This window comes from Phyllostomus hastatus, unplaced genomic scaffold, assembly GCF_019186645.2.
Source record: "Phyllostomus hastatus isolate PE091 unplaced genomic scaffold, TTU_PhHast_1.1 phas_contig_948, whole genome shotgun sequence".
Classification (NCBI taxonomy): Eukaryota; Metazoa; Chordata; class Mammalia; order Chiroptera; family Phyllostomidae; genus Phyllostomus; species Phyllostomus hastatus.
Window position 1 is genome coordinate 10,368,370 of NW_025333993.1, and position 20,512 is coordinate 10,388,881.

Below are 20,512 nucleotides of genomic sequence, written 5' to 3' on the forward strand. Positions count from 1 at the left end.
TGTCACCGTATCACATCCTTCTGCGCCACTTTGTGGCGAAGTAAATGTCTCCTTTGTATGACTCTGTGTGGGGGGCGGTTTCAGGGCCCCAGTGACCTGCAGAGCAGGTGAGGGGTGTCCCGCACACCTGTCCCCCTCAGGTGCCACCTGCCGCATCACTCAGGTCTCCCACCGGACGGCACATGTGCTCCGACTGACGGATGAGCCCAGAGTTACTCGTTCACTGTGGGTCCCTTCTCGGTGGTGCGCCCGCGGGTGTGGACACGCAGGTGACGATGGGCACCCACCATTGTGACGCACAGGTGACACACAGCGTGTCTTCTCTGCGGTGCACCGCCTCTGTGCTCCTGCTGTGTGTCCCCCGCCCCTGCCCCGCCCCCGCTGAATGTCCGGCCGGACCCAGCCTGGCCCAGGGCCTTTGCTCCTTCACAGCCCGTGTCCTGAGCGGAGGAGGGGCGGCCAGGACGCGCCGCTGACTCCCTGGGCAGGGGCGACCCGCCATACTCGGGTCTGCGAGGTCCCCAGGCTGGTCGGTGGAGCTCGGCCGCCCGGCCCGGGGGCCTGGGGGAGGGCTCTGGGGACAACGGCGGTGGCGGTGGGGCGGCGCGCCGTGTCCTTCCACGCCCCCTCGGCGGGCTCTCCCTGGGGCCCAGACGTTCTCACGAGCGGACGCAGGCGTGAAGCCCACCCTCGTGAGCACGCGAGTCGGGGCCCCACCGGTTCGCCTCTCTCGGCCGCCAGACGGGTCGGGGTCCGGAGCCTGGCCCCCTTCCTTCCCGTCCGTGGTCACCCAGGAAAGTCGTCATGTGCCCAAAGGGACTCGCACTCAGGTGCCTCCCACCGGGTCGCTGCGTGGAGCTGCCGCCCCTGGAACGCGGACTGCGCAGTGGGTGGGGCGCCCCGGGGGCCTCGCCGACTGGTCAGTCCCAGGACGGCCTGTTCCGCGGTGTGTCCCTGGCCCGTCTGGACCCTGCAGTGGTGCCTGGGAAACCCTGTGTGCCCGTCTGTGCTCGGCGGGAGGGACGCCCCCGTGCGGGAACAGCCCCCCCGGAGGAACTGTTTGGACTTCAGATCCGCGCAAGGAGAGGGGGAGAGCAGAGCAAAGTGGGGGAGCTCACAGGTCGGCCGGCCGCCCCCCCGGCTGGGGGGTTGGGCGAGAGCCGGAGTGAGGGCGTGTCCCTGAGTCGTCAGACGGGGGTGGGGGGGGCTTCGCTCCAGAGGACCCTGGGACCCTGCCCCGGACGTCGCCTTCCAGCGAGGTATCGCCTGGCTGGTCCCAAACCCCTGGGACGAGACAGAAGATTCTGCCCATCACCGTGTGGTGCTTTACCCAGAAGGTGCCTCGGAGTGGCCTGCAGTTCCCTGTAATCGCTCTCTGTGTGATTAACGTCTCTGATTTTTTATCTTTCGTTGTTTCAAATTTAACACCGTGCGAAGCGGTTTGATCTCCGAGGGATGTAATACCCAGAAGGCTGAGGGCGTCTGCAGCTTGCCCTGAGAAACATGAACCGTCTCGGGCCTTGCAGAGGACCCCCGCTCGCACCGCGTGACCTGTCTCCCCACACGGGCTGAGCACCGCGCCCGCTGCGGCAGAACCCGGTCTCACCGGAAGGCCTCTTCGGATTTTGATCTGAACCGTCCAGAAGCTTTTCCATTCCATTTGTGCCCAAACACAACGAGCGATTCTCCTGAATGTTACAGCTTTTAGAAGCTTATCGTAAAAGCTGCATTTATGTTCTTGCTTTGATTGTTGAAAGATTGGGGGTCAGAAACGTATTTCTTAAAATTGCAATCGCTGACAATGGTTCTGTCGAGAGAATTTTGTTTGTGTCTGTCACGGCAGCACGACGCGTGGTCACATGGGTCTTCCTGGGGAGAGCGGAGGGACAGCTCCTGACTGAAGACGCAGGCCTTCGTGTGGAAGGAGGCACGGGACGCTCAGTGCGCCCCGGTGTGCGCGTGAAGAGCGGGCATCGTTCGGGGCCGGTGTAAACGGTGAAGGATAAAACTGGAGGGGGAGTAATTGCTTGAAACGTGGACACAAAAGGGAAAATTCTTGCCTCCCCGGAGAGGGTTTCAGAGACACAATCGCCGTGATCACCTCTCAGCACTGATCTCCACTGGTCACGAGGAATCTAATGATGAAAATCAATGTGAAAACCCTTTAATCAATGAGAAACACCCTCTTACTCTGCAAAGGCGGTTTAGGGAGTTTATTGTCGTACGTGTATACAGAGTAAAAATTCAGGCCCCCTTATCCGTCTTTCGAGTTTGAAGAAAATGTGTCTGCATGGGCACACGCAGGGTCTGGCACCAACAATGACCCCTTTTTGTGACAAAATCTTTTATGACAAAACCTTCAGCACGTCCTTCTGTAGCACAACAGGGTCACACTCAGGCGCGCCATGGGACGCTGCAGGCGAGGTGTTCAAGGGAGAACTGTGGGCACCCGTCGCGCCACCCGTCCGACCGCGCTCAAGCCGGCGTCCCCTCGGCCGGACCCCGGACGCACGCGCACAGGTGCTCCCCAGGTGTGATCGCTGGCCCCCAGTTCGGAGGACAGGTGAAGCGCTGGCTCCACCCATGGCCGTCGCGATGAACCTGGGGACTCCGGGCTTCCTGCCGGCGCGTTTCCAGTTGCGCCGCTTCCAGGCGCCTGCCGAGGGCTCCGGGGACCGTGTGGACTCGTGCTCCGGGCGGTGGCCGGTGGCGCCGGGACCCACACAGCCACGCAGGCCGGAACTGGGCGGCGGGGCCTCCGGCGTCTCCTCTCTGATGTCCACACCCGGCGACATTTCCGAAGGCGCACCTGCCTTGTGCCACCTCCTTACACGCACACACTCACCCGTGTTCCAATGCCCCTCGTCACCGTCGGTCACTGGCACTGGGACTGTCCCTCCGCCCCGCTCCTGCCCGGTTCCGGGACTCACGGCCGCCCCCGCCCTGTAAGTCCTTTGTTCCGATGGCCCCCCACGTGCCTTCCCGGCCTGGTACGCGACGCTGCTGTTACCAGCAGAACAAGGCTGGCACGGAAACACAGAAGCTAGTTCGGTTAGAGGTCGGCTCGCAACAGAGCGGGGGCCCTGAAGCTGGCCCGGCAGCTGCGAGGTCAGTAAACCTGACCGAAAGGACCCGCATGATTCCCCAAATGCCCCGCAGTCTTCCTCCCACGGCTGCCTTTGTCCTGGGCTCGGGTGGGGCGCTCGCCACGCTTCGTGATGAGATCCCATCAGCTCTAAAACACACCACCTGTGGTCCCTGCTGGGACGCCCCCCCACCCACAGGTCCCCGACGACGTCTCGCTCGGAGGCCCCTGCCTGAGCACCCGGGGCCTCGGTCCCTCCCCTAGCCGGGCGTTCTCCTCGCGCTGGCTCGTTCCCCTGGGTGCTGTGTGTGAGATCGCGTGCTCACATAGACTCGGTCCGCTTCACTCGCCCCCGGACCCCCGGTGCCCGGGGAGATGCCCGGCCCCCAGGAAGTGCTCCACAAGATGGGGGCCGAGTAAATCCGTGACAGCAGCCATCTGTCGTTCTTGATTCCTACTCCAGATTCTCCGTTACATTAAGCGTTCTGTTAATTATAACATAATCTTTGTTTTTATTGCTGTTCAAGTACTACAGTTGTCTCCATTCCCCCCCACTCTCCCCCGCACCATACCCCCCCTCGGTCCCGCCCCCCTTTGGCGGTGCCTGGTGCTGGCGTAACGGCGGACGCGTAGATCGGCGGAACAGGGCAGAGGGCCCGGCAGTACACCCAGGTCTCTGCAGTCGGTGAATATTCAACAAAGGGGGGAGAAGTATAAAATGGAGTAAAAATAGCCTCTTCTACAAATGGTGTTGGGAGATCTGGACAGCTACATTCAAAAAAATGAAACTCAACCACTGACTTACACCGCACACAAAAATAAACTCAAGGTGGATAAAAGATTTAAATATAAGTCGTGGCACCATGAAAGTCCTTGAAGAGAACACAGGCAGGGAAATCTCAGACATTCCCAGCAGCAACACCTGCACTGACATGTCCCCTAGAGCAAGGACCATAAAGGAAAGAATAAACAAATGGGATCTCATCAAATTCAAAAGCTTCTGCATGGATAAAGAAAGCACCAACAAAATGAAAAAAAGAACCAACTGTATGGGAAAATATATTTGTCAATGATACCTTAGACAAGGGTTTGATATGCAAATATATGAAGAACTTAGACGACTCCACCCCAGGAAGACAAACAACACATTAAAAAGTGGTCAAAGGACCTGGACAGACACTTCTCCAAGGAGGACACACAGAGGGCCCAGAGACACCTGACGGTGCTCAGCATCACCAGGCATCAGACAGATGCAGATGAAACCCACAGTGAGACACCACCTCACACCGGTCAGAGTGGCCGTCATGAACACATCAACAAACAACAGGTGTTGGAGAGGACCTGGGGAAAGGGGACCCCAGTGCACTGTGGAGGGAATGCAGACCGGTGCAGCCCCTGTGGGAAGCTGTGTGGAGTTTCCTCAGGAAACTAAAAATGGGATTATAATTCCATTAATGAAAAATAAGCGTTTATTTTCACTTTAAGCCTCTTTCCTCTCAGCTCTGCTTGCCCGGCAGGCCTGACACGCCCGAGCGCCAGACCCCGGGAGACGGGCTTCGCTGTGGCCGTGAGCGAGCGCCGGACCGAAGTGAGCTTGGGGCGCTGCCCTCGCCTGCAGGTCCTGAAATCGTGGGCTGTGGGACAGCAGAGGCAAGTCCGAAGGTGGAGAGTTTCCAGCCTGAGCCCCGGTCCCTGCACCTGAGAACACGTGATAAGGCGGTTGGGAGAGGGCCCCATGAGTGCCGCTGTGACTTCGCCGCCTAAGGAGCAACCGCGTAGACACCCTGAGTCTGTGCGGGAATAAGACCCACGCTTATCCACCCGAGGGCTGAGGGAGAGGGGCTGCGAAGGCGGGGTTCGCTTGTGCGCCCCGGGGTGGCTGCAGGTGGGCCCAGGGAGGTGGGGGAGAGGCCCATCCCACCTGCCTCCCCTCCCCCTCTGGGCTAGAGCAGGTGTGCTCTCGTGGCGACTTGGGGTGTGGCAGCAAGACAGACCCCGGCGAGAACACCAGACACCCGTGCCCAGGACTGGGGTGCCCCTAATTCTGTCTCCTTTTTCTGGCCAAAGCTCAACGAGGCATGGCTGAGCTGGAGTCCGTGGGGAGAACACGACAGAGCTCTGGGAGGAGAGTGTGTCGGCCGCGGGGCCACCCCTGCCTCCTGCCCTGGACCCCACGGTCTGGGATTCTCCTGGAGGGGCGGGGTTTGGGGGCGGGGCTCACAGGGTCGCCTCTCGTGTCCGCAGGGAAGCCAGACCAAATGCAGCTCAACCTGAGGCGTGTGAATCTCAGATCAACAAAAACGTGTCTTAAAAGTAAGAATGAGCAAAGCACCGCATGAAACATATTTATACCCCAGTTTGTCATTTATCTGAGATGCACGTTTAATTGGAGCTCCGTGTTTTTATTCGCACCGCACAGCGTCCTTCCCAGTCGGGCCTTTCTCCTGGTATTTTCCTGTTTGGAGCACGTTTCCCAGTGTGTCTCCAGGGGCCACCGGGACTCAGCGGTTCTGGTCCGCAGATCACGCTTCTCCTGCCCGGCCCCCCGACCTCCGCCCTGGCTTCTCCGTCCCCCCGGCACTCCTCCGGCGCTGGAAAGCCGGTCCTGAAAACAAGTCTTCATTTCTCTCCTCTGCTTGCTAACGGGTCACTAGTCATCCTTCACTCTGCCGTCGAAACCTTCCTCAACGAGACGCCGTCGTCTTCATCCCCGAGTCCGCCCCTCCTCGCGTCCCTTCCTCTCGCCCTCAGGACAGGGCCTGGGAGCGTGCGTCGCACTCAGCTGCGCTCCGCTCACGTGCTCAGCTCTCCCCTTGGTGGCTAGAGACCCAGGGACCCAGGCGGCCTGGGGGGCAGCATCAGCCCCACTGTTGGTCCCGTCCGTGGTCTGGCGCCATTCACCTGACCTCGTTAACCCTCATTTCTGTCATCCGCAAATGCCGATGACTCGGCTGTTTCTCCTGCGGCGTGGCGAGGATTCACGGAAGGGTGACGCCGACGCCGGCGAGGCACGGAAGGGTGGCCAGACGCGGGGTAAACAACAGCTGTTCGCTCTGACTGTGGTGATCACCTTTCTGCTTTCATCTCCTCGTAGTAACTTCTTTTCTCTCTTTCATTCCGTAGAAACACTTGCTCTCCCTCCAAGGCCTAGCGCCTAAAAACCACTCTTATATCGCGGCTCAGAAGGAAAAAAGCCAGTCTGGGATCAACGATGTTCTTCCCACGGGTTTTATTTTTTCTACGACTGCCCTTGTCCCATGCGGTGACGCTGGCCTGTCGCTCCTGCTCCGCGGCGGGCGGCTCCGAGGACGGCTGCATCCACCCAGCCCGACGCTCCTGCTCCGCCGGCACCCGTTCCCGCTCCCACGGTGGGTGCGGTGTCTTCCTCCCACCTCTCACTGATGGCTGGACGGCCGGACGGCTCTCAAACTCCATGTGTTCCCGTTGTCAGGTGTGTTGATCCTATGCTACACTTCCATGGTAAAACGGTAACGAAGATGATTTGCTAAATACTTCTGAACAGCTCGCATGGCACGCCAGGTGGCTTCCTAGGCGCACAGTGAGTGCACAGCGCGAGGACCACGGACTACTGGAACCCCGCCCCAGGGGTCCGCACTCAACCTCTCTCCACCGGCCTGCCTCCTCCAAGGCTCGGGTCAGGGTCTCAGGAGAGCGGCGATGTGAAAGGAAATGTCTAAGCTGTCGCCACTGTCTTTACGGCACATGATATATAACAGTATAGTAGTTTAATAGTGATACACTGGGAGAGAGAGAGAGAGAGGGTTCGTGCGCACACTGCTGGTTTCTTTGCCTGGAGACCCCTGCTGGATACGCCCGCCAAACCATCTCCCGGTTTTCCGTAGACAGCGGTTTTCACTGAGCCGCAAGAATCTGTAAAACATGTGACACCTGACTGTTCCTCCAGGGGCACCGACCTCTTTTTCCCTTAGATTGTCAGATAGAAAAAGTGACAACAGCCAACACAACAATAGCCACCTGGTGTGAATGAATCAACATCCTACCTATTATTTTAAATCAGGTTGGCAAAAACTACCTGTTCTGGTGTGTTAGCACTAGAGTGTCAGTAACTAGTTTGTGTGCGCCCCGAGATGAAGAAGGTTGAAGATCGCAGCTCCAGAGGATGAGAATCCCCCCAAATCCAATCAGATCCCCACATGACACGCGGGCCGTGACAGGTGATGCGGTGAGAACAATCCGGGTGTTTGCGGGCTCCACAGGAGGGCGGGCTGCACGTCGTCACTCCCAGCCCTCCCCGGAACGGCGTGTGCGCGCTCTCTCTCACACACACACGCCGTGCGAGCACGTTGGGAGGAAGAGAAGGCACGGATCTGGACTAGACGTCGGTGTCGCGAGGGCAGGCTCGCGGGTGGTGACAGTGGCAGACGGGGGGCCCACGCGAGTGAGTGCCTGGGGGCGGACGTGGGGGGGTGGGCCGAGACCGAAGGGAGTGGATGGGGCGTCAGCCAAGACCCAGACCTCTGCAAAGTGACGCCCCAGCTTGGGGTTGGTCTAAGCGTGTCGTGGGGAACCTGGTAGAGGAGGGTCTACCCTATTCCCCTTCCCTGCCCCCCGAAAGCTCCCTGAGTCGGCCGTGCGGCCACGCGGGGAACACACGTGTCTCCTTTCCTGAGTTCACGCCCAGCCCCCCACACGGCAGCGGCAGCGGCGGTGCCCGCGGCCGAGCTGACCCTGCGGCTCGCCCAGCGCCCTGAGAGCCGAGGGCCATCGTAGTGACCACCTCACCGGAAGATCGCGTTCAGTGAGCTCACACGTCTGAAGTTCGAGCTCCGTAGTGAGTGTGGATAAACACTGTTCTCCCCACCACCATCGCCAGGGTGAGAGACGCCACCTGTGCCCACGGGTCGGCGGGGGCGGGGGGTTGTGAGCCCTTCCCTGGAGGTCAGCTGAGAGTCCCGACCCTGCACAGACTGTCACACGCACTCCCGTGGGCCGAGCGCGCCCCGGCCGTCTCCTGGAACTCGGTGGTGCCGTGCCCTCACGTCGGGGATGGGCTTCCGGGCACCAGCCAGGGGTGGGTGCAAGCGCAGGCTTGGAGGACGGAGCCCCCCAAACTGGCACCCGCCGACTGAGGGAGCCTGAAGTTAACACGCGCCAACACGCACTGACACGTGCCAACACGCAGCAGGCCCCCGTGCTGGCATTGAGGGGACAGGGAAGGGCTTGGGGGACCCGGGCCGTTAGACATGTGCAGGCTGCCGGCCTCGCCGCGCCGCTTCGGAGGGTTTGCGAGGCCGCTGCGCAGCGGGACGCGGGGCTCACGGGTCCGGCCTTTGCCGCCCCAGGGCACCCGCCCCGCCGCCGAGACTGAGCCCGGGTCACCGAGGGCCCCGCGGCCACCACAGTGCACCAGGGGCGTCGCAGAGGCGGTGGGTCAAGCCGCTGTTTGTGTTCTGGCCGCGGCGACGAGGACCTGGGGCGCAAGGTGAGGGCGACGTTCCGGCTCCGGCTGGGGGGAAGGGAGCCCGCCCCAGTGACCAGCTCAGCACCCGCGACGCAGCCGCGAGCGCCTGGTGCTCCCTGAGCCAGTGCCGCCGTCGTCCCGTCACGGGAACTAACTCACATTTGCCGACCAGGGTCTTTAAAGGGACACATCCCCCCCACCCCCACCAAGTGGCTGCAGTGCGACTCGCTCAGTAGTTAACCGTAGAGTAAACTTCAACTTCAGCGCCGTACAGATCACCCTGCCGTCCCCCGGCTGCTGGGTCCCCACCTCAGACGGACCCCGCAGGGGTGGGGGGGGAGGGCGTTTTCCTGGGGGGAAGGAGAAACAGCCTCAGGGGGCAGCCTGGGTCTCAGAGGAGGCGACGGAGGTCCCTTGGGAGGAAGCTTCACCGAGACCCTCCTCCCAAGGGTGGCGCTCTGCGGTTCCGGGCGGCGTTCCTTATTCTGGCGTCTGAGACTGAAAACAGCGAACCAGCGACTGGGCCTTGGGAGCGGCCGGGGCGCTAGGGAGAGGCGGGGTCTCCGGCGCGGAAAGCACGTCCGCCCGAGCTCAGGTTCACTGAAGCCTCGCTGTGCGACAGGCAGGGCCAGGCTGGTGTTTACTTTTCATTCCTTCTCGAATACTTGTGATGCGCCGAACATTCAGGGCCCGGGCTGAGAGCACCCGTCTTCATGGTGAGAGACACACGTGTGCAGAAGAACTAGCCGCCTGGTCTCCACGGAGACTCAGCAGCAAGGGAACGCCGGGACGACGGCGCCCCGTACCCGCGCGGCCTGGTTGGTCGGGTCCGTCCTCGGGTCTGGGAGGCCGGTTTCACCTGCTGCTCCCTCGGCTTCGTGGTCGCGCTGGCGCGGCGACGCCGTAACCTCTGCTCGACCCTGACCCCTGCACTCAGTGCATGTCCTCCGCGCGGGCTGTGTGCGGCCGGCTCCTCCGCACTTGCACGCTTCTTCTGTGTGGAACGGATCTTCTAAGGGAGCCGAGATTTCTTGTTTTTGGCAACAAAATACGCGTCGTTCCCATGGGCACCGACCCTCCCGACCGGGATCCAGCGGTGTTTGTCGCCGTTTAAGCGACGCAGCGGGCAACGCAGCAGGGACTCAGCCTTCCAGCTCTGAGCAGAAACTGTCCTCCCGTCCCGTCCCTTGCAGACACGCCCACGGACTGTCTGTGGCGGCTTCAGCTGGGAGGCGTCCGTGGGGTCAAGGTGTCCGGCTTTCGTTCCACAGAGCGGCCCCGTGCAAACGTCCTGCCGCGTTCGCACCGCCGCGTGCTCACGCCCACGTGCTCCTGCCCACGTGCTGCCTTCGGAGTGGCTGCCCCGCGCCCTCCGCGTCTGTGGGATAAGGGGGCGGCCCAGGCATTTTTACGGTCCATGACCCCGTTTCCGCCGTCACTGCAAAGCAGAGTTTCCTTGGAAAATACAGCCAGATGCCTTATGAGGAATATTTTTGGATTAAGACAAATGGCTAAGAATTCTTACGACCATTACAGATTATTACCGAATGTATATGCTTTCATAAGTTTTTATGTTATCATAAAAACATTTCTCAAATGTTGATTATCCGTCTCTCTCCGTGGGCTGATGACCTGATAGGGAACCTGTGGGGTCTGTGAGGAAAACGCTACAACTCTCAAGTCAAACGCTTTCCCCCCCAGCTCCGCGGAAAGCACACGCCGCGGAGAAGGCCGTGTGGCCGCGCTTGCCGAGGAGCCCAGAGAGCGTTTAAATCCACGACTCGCAGTGACTTAGATGGACCAACTTTTATTTTCAAGACGGTGTCTTTCCCTTTAGGAACTGGCATTCATTGCTAAAAACACAAAGGCGGACTTATGCTTCCGGATGAGTCCGAGTTACGCGGTGCAGGGCAGCGGGGCTGCCTGGCCTCAGACTCGATCACCTGGGATGCATGGGTCTGAATTTAAATGAGAAACTCTGCTGCCTGAGACCGCATAGTTTGCAACAACACGGAGAAACCCGCAGAAACGTTATGGTGAGTGAAGTAAGCCAGACACGAAGAGAAACACTTCCTAATATAATCACGTCCACGCGGGATCTGGAAACTCCGCCCCCACGGTGAGAGAGACAGGCGGGGTCCCACGGGAAGGGGACGGGCGAAGGTCCGAACCGCCGGTCACAGGATGAGCGAGTCCCGGAGGCCCCGCGGACAGCACAGCACGGGGATTGCGGTTAATAATAAATAATGTGACCTTGAGCTTCGCTAGGAGGCCAAGTCCCCCCTGCTCTGACCGTAGAAAGTGAGGCAGGGTTAGCTCGACTGTGATAATCACTTCACAATCCATACGCATGTGAAAATATCTCGTGGTACACCTCGAAGATCTGTAACGTTTATGATTTGCCAACCACGTCTCCATAAAGCTGTGAAGAGTTCACCACTTCAATGTGCGATTTCACATAAAAACCCCTCCCCCCCGTGTCACGCACGCACACGTGGGGAGGAGGCCAGAGGCCCCTCCCGCCACAAAGTCCACTCACGCTGCTGTCCCAAGGTCACAGGCAGCGGTGGCCAAGACCACTGCTCACCTCTCAGTCTCACCGACTTTCTTTTTTTACTTGTCTCATTCCTTTCTTTTTTTAAAAAAAAAAATATTTATTTATTTTTAGAGAGAGGGGAAGGGAGGGAGAAAGAGAGGGAGAGAGACCTCAATCAGTTGCCTCGAGAACACCCCCCACTGGGGACCTGGCCCACAACCCAGGCATGTGCCCTGACCAGGAATCGAACCGGCGACCTTTAGGTTCGAAGACTGGCGCTCAATCCACTGAGCCACTGCCTTCCTTCATCGTATCTGCCTTAGGTCACATCGTCTTTTCCCCTCCACTCATACTTCTTATTCTTCCCTCTGACATTTCAACTGAACGTGTCCTTTACCAAAAGAGACAAAAAAGAACCCCTCTGCAACATGTTTGCTTCCGTAAGTTCTTCCTACGGCGTGCTGCGTCTCAAATTCATGACAGAAAGGACACAGAACCACCTCAGATGTTCTCTGACAGAACAGACAGAAACTCCAAGTGTCAAAAAGAGCTCCATTTTTTGTAACTATTATGTGTCTGCATTTGAACGAATGCACGGGGACGTTTATATTTGATTTTGAATTATGTGAGCAACACCCCTCGCAAGCAATCTACCTGCAGAACTTGCATTAGTCTCCACCAGGACAATATTAGGAGGAGTGTATTCACCCTGCAGAGCTGAAAGGTTTGGAGAATCAGAGCTAAAAGCAGGGGAAGGAAGAACGAGGAGTGTATTTCTCCCATAAGTTGATAAAGTATCCAAGTCGGATGTTTCAGCTTGAGTGTCTACCCGCCAGTGCCACTGGAATTACGAAGACATTATTTTTTAACGACGTTTCTTCTTTGCGTCCTGAAGGAAGAGGATTGAGTCCTCAGAAATCAAAATGAGAAGTGCAGAGGAAATAGAAGAACGCTCTGCTAAATTGCTTTCCCTCTTTTATGCGAATGTCAGGAAGCCGTCCCCGAAGGGAGGGGCGGGCTAGTTTCTCACAGGCACCTGCTTGCTCGCCGGGAATCCGCTCACAAGACATCTCTCATCTCCTGTTTAAAACCAGCTTCTGATAAGTTTAATAAACTCCTGTTTACACGAGCGATGTTCCAATAACACCGTGAGTGCCCTGACTCGGCTTTGACATTTGTATTAATTTCTAAACCGAAGAGAAATCTCCCAGCCCTGTCGGTCCTTACTGGGTGCAATTCTCCCCTGCTCTGCTCTCGCTTTGGTTTTTGTAGACGGCGCTACGGAAGTACGACTGCGATGCAGAGGGCCGTCCGTGCTTCGTGTTGGAGCCGAGCGCACCTCCATGAAACCATCGCCACGCCCTGTGCCGCGGGCGTACCCATCGCCCGGGGAGGCTTCCTCCACCTTTGGGGTGAGGATGACGATGGTGATGAGGATGGCGACACCGACCAGGATCTACCCTCTTAGCGGATTTTAAGTAAATGGCACAGCATTGTTAACTGCGGCTCTATGCCACACAGATCTCTGGGGTTTAGTCAGGTTTCATGGCTAACACCTGTCACCCTCTGACGGATACCCCGCCTTCCCCTTCGGTCTCAACCCCACAACCACCGTTCTGTGAGCCTGAGTCTGACGGATTCCTCATTTACGTGGGTCGTGTGGTATTTGTCCTTCTGTGTCTGTTCAATTAGCATAACGCCCTCCCGGTTCATCCGCGTGGTCACAGGTGGCGAGGTTTCCTTCCTCGTAAAGGCTGACTGGCATTCTTCTTGCACATGCCGCCTTTTCTTCGTCCATTCGTCCGCTGGTGGGCACGCGGGTCACTCCGACGGCGTGGGCCTGGCTGACAGCGCTCGGGGAACAGGGAGGGCAGAGCTGGCTGCCTCCACGTTGAGGGGAAGGCACTGCGCCGTCTGCATTCCCACCAACGGTGCGCGGGGTCCCCTTCTCCGTCCCCGACAACACTCGTTTGGTGATTTATCGACGGCAGCCGTTCCGGCAGGGGTGAGGTGACGCCGCACTGATTTCTCCTCAAGCATCTGGCAGTCCAAGGTGTGCAAGTTCATCTTGTAGGAAGTGTCCAGGAGTCTGCGGTTGCTTCTGTGGACATCCAGGGACCCATCGCTGACCCGCGGTTGAGTGAGGATTTTGCTTCACTTACTGGGAGGGGCAGAGAGAGGGGCCGTGGGCCGTTACACGGGGGAGTGGGAGACGGAGGCCGGTCCAGCTGGGAGACCTGAGAGAGGCCACCGGGATGCAGCACCTCCCCTGGGGGCAGTGTCTGTCTCGGGAGCGTTCGACGAGTGAGTCTGGCCTCATTGGTGGGCCACCACATCCATTCACTGACGACTGTTTTCAGGCTTCTTTTAATGGGAAATAATAGAGTGAAATTGGATGGGACAGAAACTGCACAGTCATCTCATACTTTTGTTTTGAAAGATGGTTCGAGAGAGAGAGAGAGAGAGAGCCAGGCTCAGAAGGGAAATGTGGGTCCAGCCGGGGTCGGGGTCCCACGGATGGAAAGCCCCTGGTCCCCGAGACCCGCCCCTGTCACCCCCGAGCTGGCTGCCCGGGAAGCGCTGTGCTGGGTGCTCCGGGTGTTCTGCCAGGGGAGCTGTGGGGGCCGCCCCGACGCTGAACAGGGAGGGGTGATGAAATGCCCCTCCCCTGGTTAGAGCCGTGTGAAGGGTCTGCTCTAACCTCACGGCCCTGGAAGACGCATGGCCCCCCAGCAACGCAGAGCCTGCTGTCTCGAACGCACTGAGTCTGCCGGGGTCCCCCCTTTCTCCGACTTCGTCTTCACCCCCGTGTCAGTCGTCTGAGAGCGACGCCGTCTTTTCCCCTCTGTAAACCCGCGGCGGCCACGGTGCCCGTTCGCACAGGGACACTCCGTCCGTGCTGGGTAGCTCTCCACCCACACTGGAGTGCCCGTGTCTTAGGGCAAGTGCGTTAAAGCGAGTGAAAACGGCAGGGGGAGGACGTGACACCAGCCAGCTGCCTTCCTTGGGGTAATAAGTGGTTTTTTAAAAACACAATATCTCCTTTAACCCCTGGACTGACCCTGCCAGGGACATGATTTCACTCAATCACAAAAGTGAGGACGCTGAGCCTAGGCGCAGAGTCACCGAAGGTCACTAGCTCCTGTGACAGATAAGTCACCCCATGGAAGAAAACTTGTAACAAAAACAGTTGAGTGGATTTCTCAGGGATAATGCGTGGAGACCGAGAGACAAAATTGTAAGTCACCTTCCCCAGAACCTGCTCAGGGGGACACTCGGACTCTGGGCCTCTCCGTAAAAATTGTCCTCCCTCCCTCCCTTCCTTCCTCCCTCCCTCCCTCCCTTCCTTCCCTCCTTCCTTCCTTCCCTCCTTCCTTCCTTCCTTCCTTCCCTCCTTCCTCCCTTCCTTCCTTCCTTCCTTCCCTCCTTCCTTTTTCTTTCTTTCCCTTACTCCCTCTCCTCCTTTCCCTCTTTCTTTCCTTTCCTTTTTGTCTTATCAGTTTAAGAAAACACTTTCAAAAAAGAAAACATTTCTATGTTTACTAGAGCTCATGACAACTTTTATTCTTAATACAGCTTGTTTAATGTATCAAATAGAAAATGGTCTCACAAGTAAAATGACTGTGTGTGCATCATATTTAAAAATAAAAGTATTGGATGGTTATACATTCACACGGAAATGCAGGGTATCTTTGGGGATTGGGGGGGGCAACAAATAAACTAAGTAAGCTCTAATTCCTTACAGTAGAGTTTGCACAAAATTGGCAGATTTCCTGATTTTTAAGGGATCAGAATAAATTTGCAATCGACGGACAGCAGCTTCACGGCAGGCAGCCTGGTGCTGTGGCCTTGAGTAATTTGGAATTTATCATTACAGACGTTCATTACCCTTGCAGTATGCAGCAACAGTAGTGGGAGCATGACGTTTGAAAGGACAAAATTAAAACGTCCCGTATTCTTCATTCCCTTGCTGGTTCTCAGTGTGCTCCCTCGGGATTCTGTAAAACCCAGCGACCAACATCACTGCGACCACAGTTAGATGCCTCTCGGAGCCCGTGGTGGCCAGGGGCTCACCGGGGATGCGCCGTGTCCCACACGGAGAGCCCGCTCTTGTCCTAGGCCGCCTGCACAGCCCGCTGGACTCTGTGCTCAGGGAGGACCCCGCTCTGCAGGGGGCGCTGCCGAGTTCTCCACCCGATCCCCCAGGTCCGCCTCCCTCAGCCCGAGACCACGTGCTCAGAGAGGAGTCTGAGACGCTTCCGCGTGCGCTGCTCTCTCCACCGAGAACATCTCCCGGCGTTGACTTCACTGGTTACTGGCATTTGGAACATAAATTTGTAGAAATGCAATTTGTTAACCATGCATGCTTTTATTTATTTTTACTCCCTGCCTAAGGTAACATGTTTTTTAAAAGTTTTAAAAGGGAACTGAGTTTTCGGTAGACTACTAAGCAGCGGTGTGATCTTGGGCAAATTAACTTCTCTGTACCTCAGATGTCTTATTTAAATTTAAAAAAATGTAGGAAAAAAATGACTGAACCCATACCCAGCCCAACTCTTTATGTTGTTTTATGAATTATAAGAGTATATATTCCTGCAACATGTACTGTTAAACATGAGCGCTCACAACATTTGACTACTGCTTTTAAAACAATATAAAAGTGAATACAGTAATGACTTCCATTTTCATAAATTATTTTTATTTTCATCTACAGCAAAACCTTTTAAACGGTGCAATCTTGTTTTCAGCCAGCGACGGAATCAGACCAAGGTAATTTGGTATTAACTGCGATGCAGGCTTTGGAACAGTTTCACTCCTTTATACGCAAACACGCTTGAGACGGTCATTAGTAAAAGCACCTGCTGCTGCTGAGACGGATGTCCGTGCCCTCTGCGGGGGTGGCATCCTCTCCAGCGGGGCGCTCCCGCCCATCGGGAGGCGTGACGTGCAGGGGACAGAATGAGCGGCAGGCCTGGAATGCCGGCGAGTGGTGGCGGGCGTTTGGCTGGTGAGAGTGCCGTCCGTCCGAGAGACGGGCGGTAGCACGTTCGTCTCTACGTTTAGTAATTCCTGTGCACCGGGTCTGCTGTGCGCTCGCGAGCCTTGTGTTAAAACAGCGTGCTGGGAGCAGCAGCTCCTGTCCCGGGAGCTCCCTCCAGGGGAGCCGGCAGCAGCTGGCAGACAGGATCTAGCCCACGAACTTTGACATGTTTCTGGTACCTTTCTGTCTCAAAGGATTCCAAATGCTAAGCATGGGAATTGAATTGCAAAATGTGAATTGCAAATGTGATTGCAAACGGAATATTGACTAAAAGAAATCAAAGTTCTTATTCAAAAAATCTGCCCCCCAAGGCGTATTATTAAATTTAGGTGAAAGAATAAATCCCTAAAATGACTACTCAGAAATGTCCGTTGATCTGTAGTTCCTGTGTAACACGATTCAAGTTTGTTAGCAGGATACCCATGGCCACGTAGACGTCCCAGTTCAAGGTCAAGCTCCGCTTCCCACGCAGAAGACAAGGGAGCACCCGTGTGCTCCGCACCTGTCCCCTCCGCCTTCCTGTCCTGCGAGTGCGCGCCGCCGGCCGAAGGTGTCATCCTCTGGGTCCTGGCCGGGCTTTACCGTTTCTGGGAAGAGTCCTCCAATTTTCGTTTCTTTTTCATGAGATTGGATCAGCCTGACTGAAGCTACAGTCAGTGTATAATGCTTTGGCAGCTGTGTGTCAATTCTATTACCTTATTACCTGAATCTGCAGCCCCCGGAGCCTGGCATAAACCCCAGCAACAGGGACCAATAAACGCCCGTTTCAGTGAGCCTGTTTTCGTGTGTTGGAAACAGAAGCGTCTCTGAGTAGAGGTTTGTTCCGGAGACACGTGGTAGACATGGCTGAAGAAGTCTCGGTCAACAAAGCCTCTTCCGGTCAACTGAACTCAGGTGCCGGGCTGCTCAGAGCGTCCAGCCTGTGGTACCGGCTGCAGAGCCTCACCGTGAAGAAAATGCAGTTCAGGGTCAGTGCTACCACTGCCACCGGGCACTGAAAGAGTGCCTGTCTCCTTTTTGTGCAAGACGCAGAATGAGCCAGACAGATCAGAGAAAGCCCTCGGGACGCCCCAACGAACCGAAGCAGAGTCTACAAGCCAGCCGTCGGTCCCCGCTGGTCCTGTTCCAAACTCGGCCGGACAGTGACCCAAGTCTTCCTGTCCTTCCCGGTCTAGGATGGTCGGAGGGTGGGTGTGATCACAGGGGAGGACTCGGAAATTCTAGATCTGCGACGCCTGTCACAGAAAGTCATCATTTTCCCCTCTAACTGTAGTTGAACAGGTCATTACCATTGTAAACACAATTTTACAATATAACTGTAAACACAGTATTATAATTACAAACACAATAATTGCAATGGTAAACAAAATCACCACTACTATATTCCTGTGCACTAGCGGACTCTATTTATTAAGTCGGTAGCTCAACGTCGGTTTAGGTTTACGAAGCATCAATACAGTTATCGGCAGCCCTCCCCCACGGCCCCTCATTCACACGTGGAGTCGTACAGCATTGAACCTCGCTGTCCCACCCTCACCCCAGACAAGGGTCAGGTCCAGTGTTCGCACTTTAGAACCCCCCCACAGGCCACGGCCAGGACACGCATGTAAATTAACGGCTGTCATCGGGGGATAATTTTGTCCCTGGAGGATGTTTGCTGATGTGTGGGGACACATCTCATCGTCACAACTGGTGGTGGTGGTGGTGCCACCGGCGTCCAGTGGGAAGAGGCCAGGGACGCGGCCGACCAGCTCAGCACGCACAGGACGGCCCGATCCTGACGAGGAGTGTGCAGCCCAACGGCGTGAGTGCCGCGGGCCGTGGACACGGCATGGAAGAGAGGGGACGTCTGGGGAGCGGGCAGGCCCCTGCGGGCTGATAGAGATGACAAGGAAGAGCGTGATGGAGAAAGGGGGCCGTGACGGAAACGAACAAAGGAGGGAAGGGTGAGCGAGGTGGCGGCCTGAACCACCCAGTTACTCTCTGTGGCCGCTCGTGTCCGGTTCAGGGTTAGACGTTTGCATGATGACCTCCGCCCAACAGGGCGCGATGTGGGAATTGATGTTTCGATCAAAGTTAGGTAAAATAGGGTGTATCGAACTTAACCCCTGAAAATTCCGTGGGCTCATCGATCATCGCCCCATACACCCATTACCACTTCGGCTGATGTAAAACCAGAATAGCTCACGGACACGGAAGCTCGGAGGGGGTCAGGCCCCCGCTGCTGGGTGCATGACGGACCGAGAGCTCCCGCTGCCCCTCTGCACCCGCTCTGGGGCGTAGGCCAAGGTCGGGGGAGCCCTGTCACGGGGCTGGCTGGGGCACTAAGGAGGGCCCGTCTCCGCGATGCAGGGAGTTCCTTTAAGGAGTGGTGTGCCGAAACTCTCTTGGAATTACCCTCAGGAGTATTATTCTAACCCAATCTTCCCTTTCCTTCCCTTCCCTTCCCTTCCCTTCCCTTCCCTCCTCCCTCCTCCCTTCCTTCCTTCCTTCCTTTCCTTCCTTCCTTCCTTCCTTCCTTCCTTCCCTCCTCCCTCCTCCCTTCCTTCCTTCCTTCCTTCCTTCCTCCCTTCCTGCCCTCCCTTTGCCCCTCCCCCTTCCCTGAGTCCCGACCTGCTCCGGCTCTGACGGCTCTCCCGGAGTCCCCCTGCGACCTCCCCACTCTCCCCGACAAGTGTCCTCACCGACACGCCTACTTCCCGTCCAGCCCCGCGGGGCAGGCCCTTCCCGGAGGCCCCGCCGGCACGCACACCGGCAGACCGACTTGCCGTCAGGGGCGCCGCCTCACCCTTCCTGTTGCCAGCGGCGCTTTTACCTGATTTCCGCCGGCTGTTTGGAAGCCCTTGTTGTCCGGGTCCCCCCCGAAACATTGGTTTTTGTCCCCGCGGGTGCCCTGGCTCTGCGACGGCGGGTGAGCACGGCGTGCACGTGACTCTGTGAGGGGGAGGCCCTGTCCCCCCGCAGCGCCAGGCTGCTCCGCAGCCGGGGCTCAAGCACATTTCCCCACGAACGCCGGACTGGGAACAGCGTTTCTGAAGCAATTAGATGAGCAAATGCAACTATGAGGGGATGTGGGTCTCTTAAGATGCAAGACATGCCATGTATTTAAATTCTCCTCTGGATTCCCCATTTTCTACCCAGCAAAACGGCAATAAAACGCACGAAACGCAGACAACAAAGAAAGGCTCTCCCAGGGCGGCAGGCGAGGGCCGGCGCCCACTCCCCAACGCGCCAGATACACGGCCAGTGCAACGCCACAGTTCATCTCGGAGAAGTGACTTTATTTGGGTGCCAAGTTTATCTGAAATACAGTTACGTGAACAAACGCTAGGAGAGAGAGAAGAGAGGAATCTTAGAAAGTAGAAGACGTGAATCTGAGCTGTGGCACAAGAATGCAAATTAGCTCTATCTCACGTGTATGGTTCAGAGAAGGTCACAGACAAGGTCACTTTGTCCACAATAAGTCACAGGCTTCCAGGAGCCGGGACGGGAGACCCGGCCAGGCCGGGAGTCAGCAGTCCTGGCTTTCGGGCCGGAGGCCTGTTCTGGCTTCAGAGGTCGCAGGCACCGCCGTGAGACGACCCGGGACGCTCAGTAAGTTGGCCCGAAGTAGCGATGGCTGAAGGCCGGCTGGACGCAGGCCGACTGGCAGCTCCTGGAAGAAAAGCAAGTGGGGGTGGGGCGGTAGAAGCTGGGCCCGCAGCCCAGAGACTGGACGTGGGGGCTGCCATAGCCGGAGGGCTTGAGGCCTGTGGGGCCGCATCCCGAGGACCCCGAGTAGCTGGACGGGCAGGGGCTGCCGAAGGCGGAGGTCCTGGGACGGAAGCAGGACGTCTGGCAGCTGGTGGGTGCGCAGTAGGCGTCCTGGCAGCCGCCGTAGAGAGACGGGCCCGGCTGGCAGGGGCCCGGCTGGCAGGGGCCCGGCTGGCAGGTGCCCGGAGAGTAGACGGCGTGGCCCTGGAAGACGGGCTCGCAGGGGGAGCCGGGGCAGCGCAGGGCCCGCCGGTAGGAGCGGGTGGAGCGGCTCCCGGAGCTGAGGCTGCAGGACATGGTGAGCGAGGCCGAGTGAGCTGAGTCTGGTGGAGTCACGGCGAGGAGTCGTTGGGCGGTGGGTGCCCTGGTCTGCGCCGGACGCTTTTATGCCCCGGCCGTGGGCGTGGCAGCCGGGGCCTCGTCGTCAGGATGCTCAATCAGGCCGCAGGCAAGATGAGATGCACCGGCCTTCAAAGGACTCTTTTACGAATGCAGCCTTTTAAAGGAGAATTTCATTAGTTTTCCGAAGCAATTACTCAGGAAGCACAGAAGCCGTTTCTCATTCATCCAGCTTGGGTGGGTGAATTAATTGTGCCGTAATTGCACCTATAATGTCGGCGTTTCATTCATCCTGGCCCTGGATACAGCCTGCTG

The 20,512-nt window shown here is 57.6% G+C and overlaps 1 protein-coding gene across 1 annotated transcript; it reads right to left on the reverse strand.

Moving 5' to 3' along the window:
- Nucleotides 1–19,696: 19,696 nt before the first annotated feature.
- LOC123827954 (keratin-associated protein 15-1-like) lies at nucleotides 19,697–20,155 on the reverse strand. The gene has a single exon (XM_045852395.1). The coding sequence runs from the start codon at nucleotides 20,153–20,155 to the stop codon at nucleotides 19,697–19,699; it is 459 nt and encodes a 152-aa protein (XP_045708351.1).
- Between the last annotated feature and the right edge of the window lie 357 nt (nucleotides 20,156–20,512).

Excerpts from the sequence above, each read along its gene's own strand:
- LOC123827954 (XM_045852395.1), bottom strand. The coding sequence starts at position 20,155 with ATGTCCTGCAGCCTCAGCTCCGGGAGCCGCTCCACCCGCTCCTACCGG.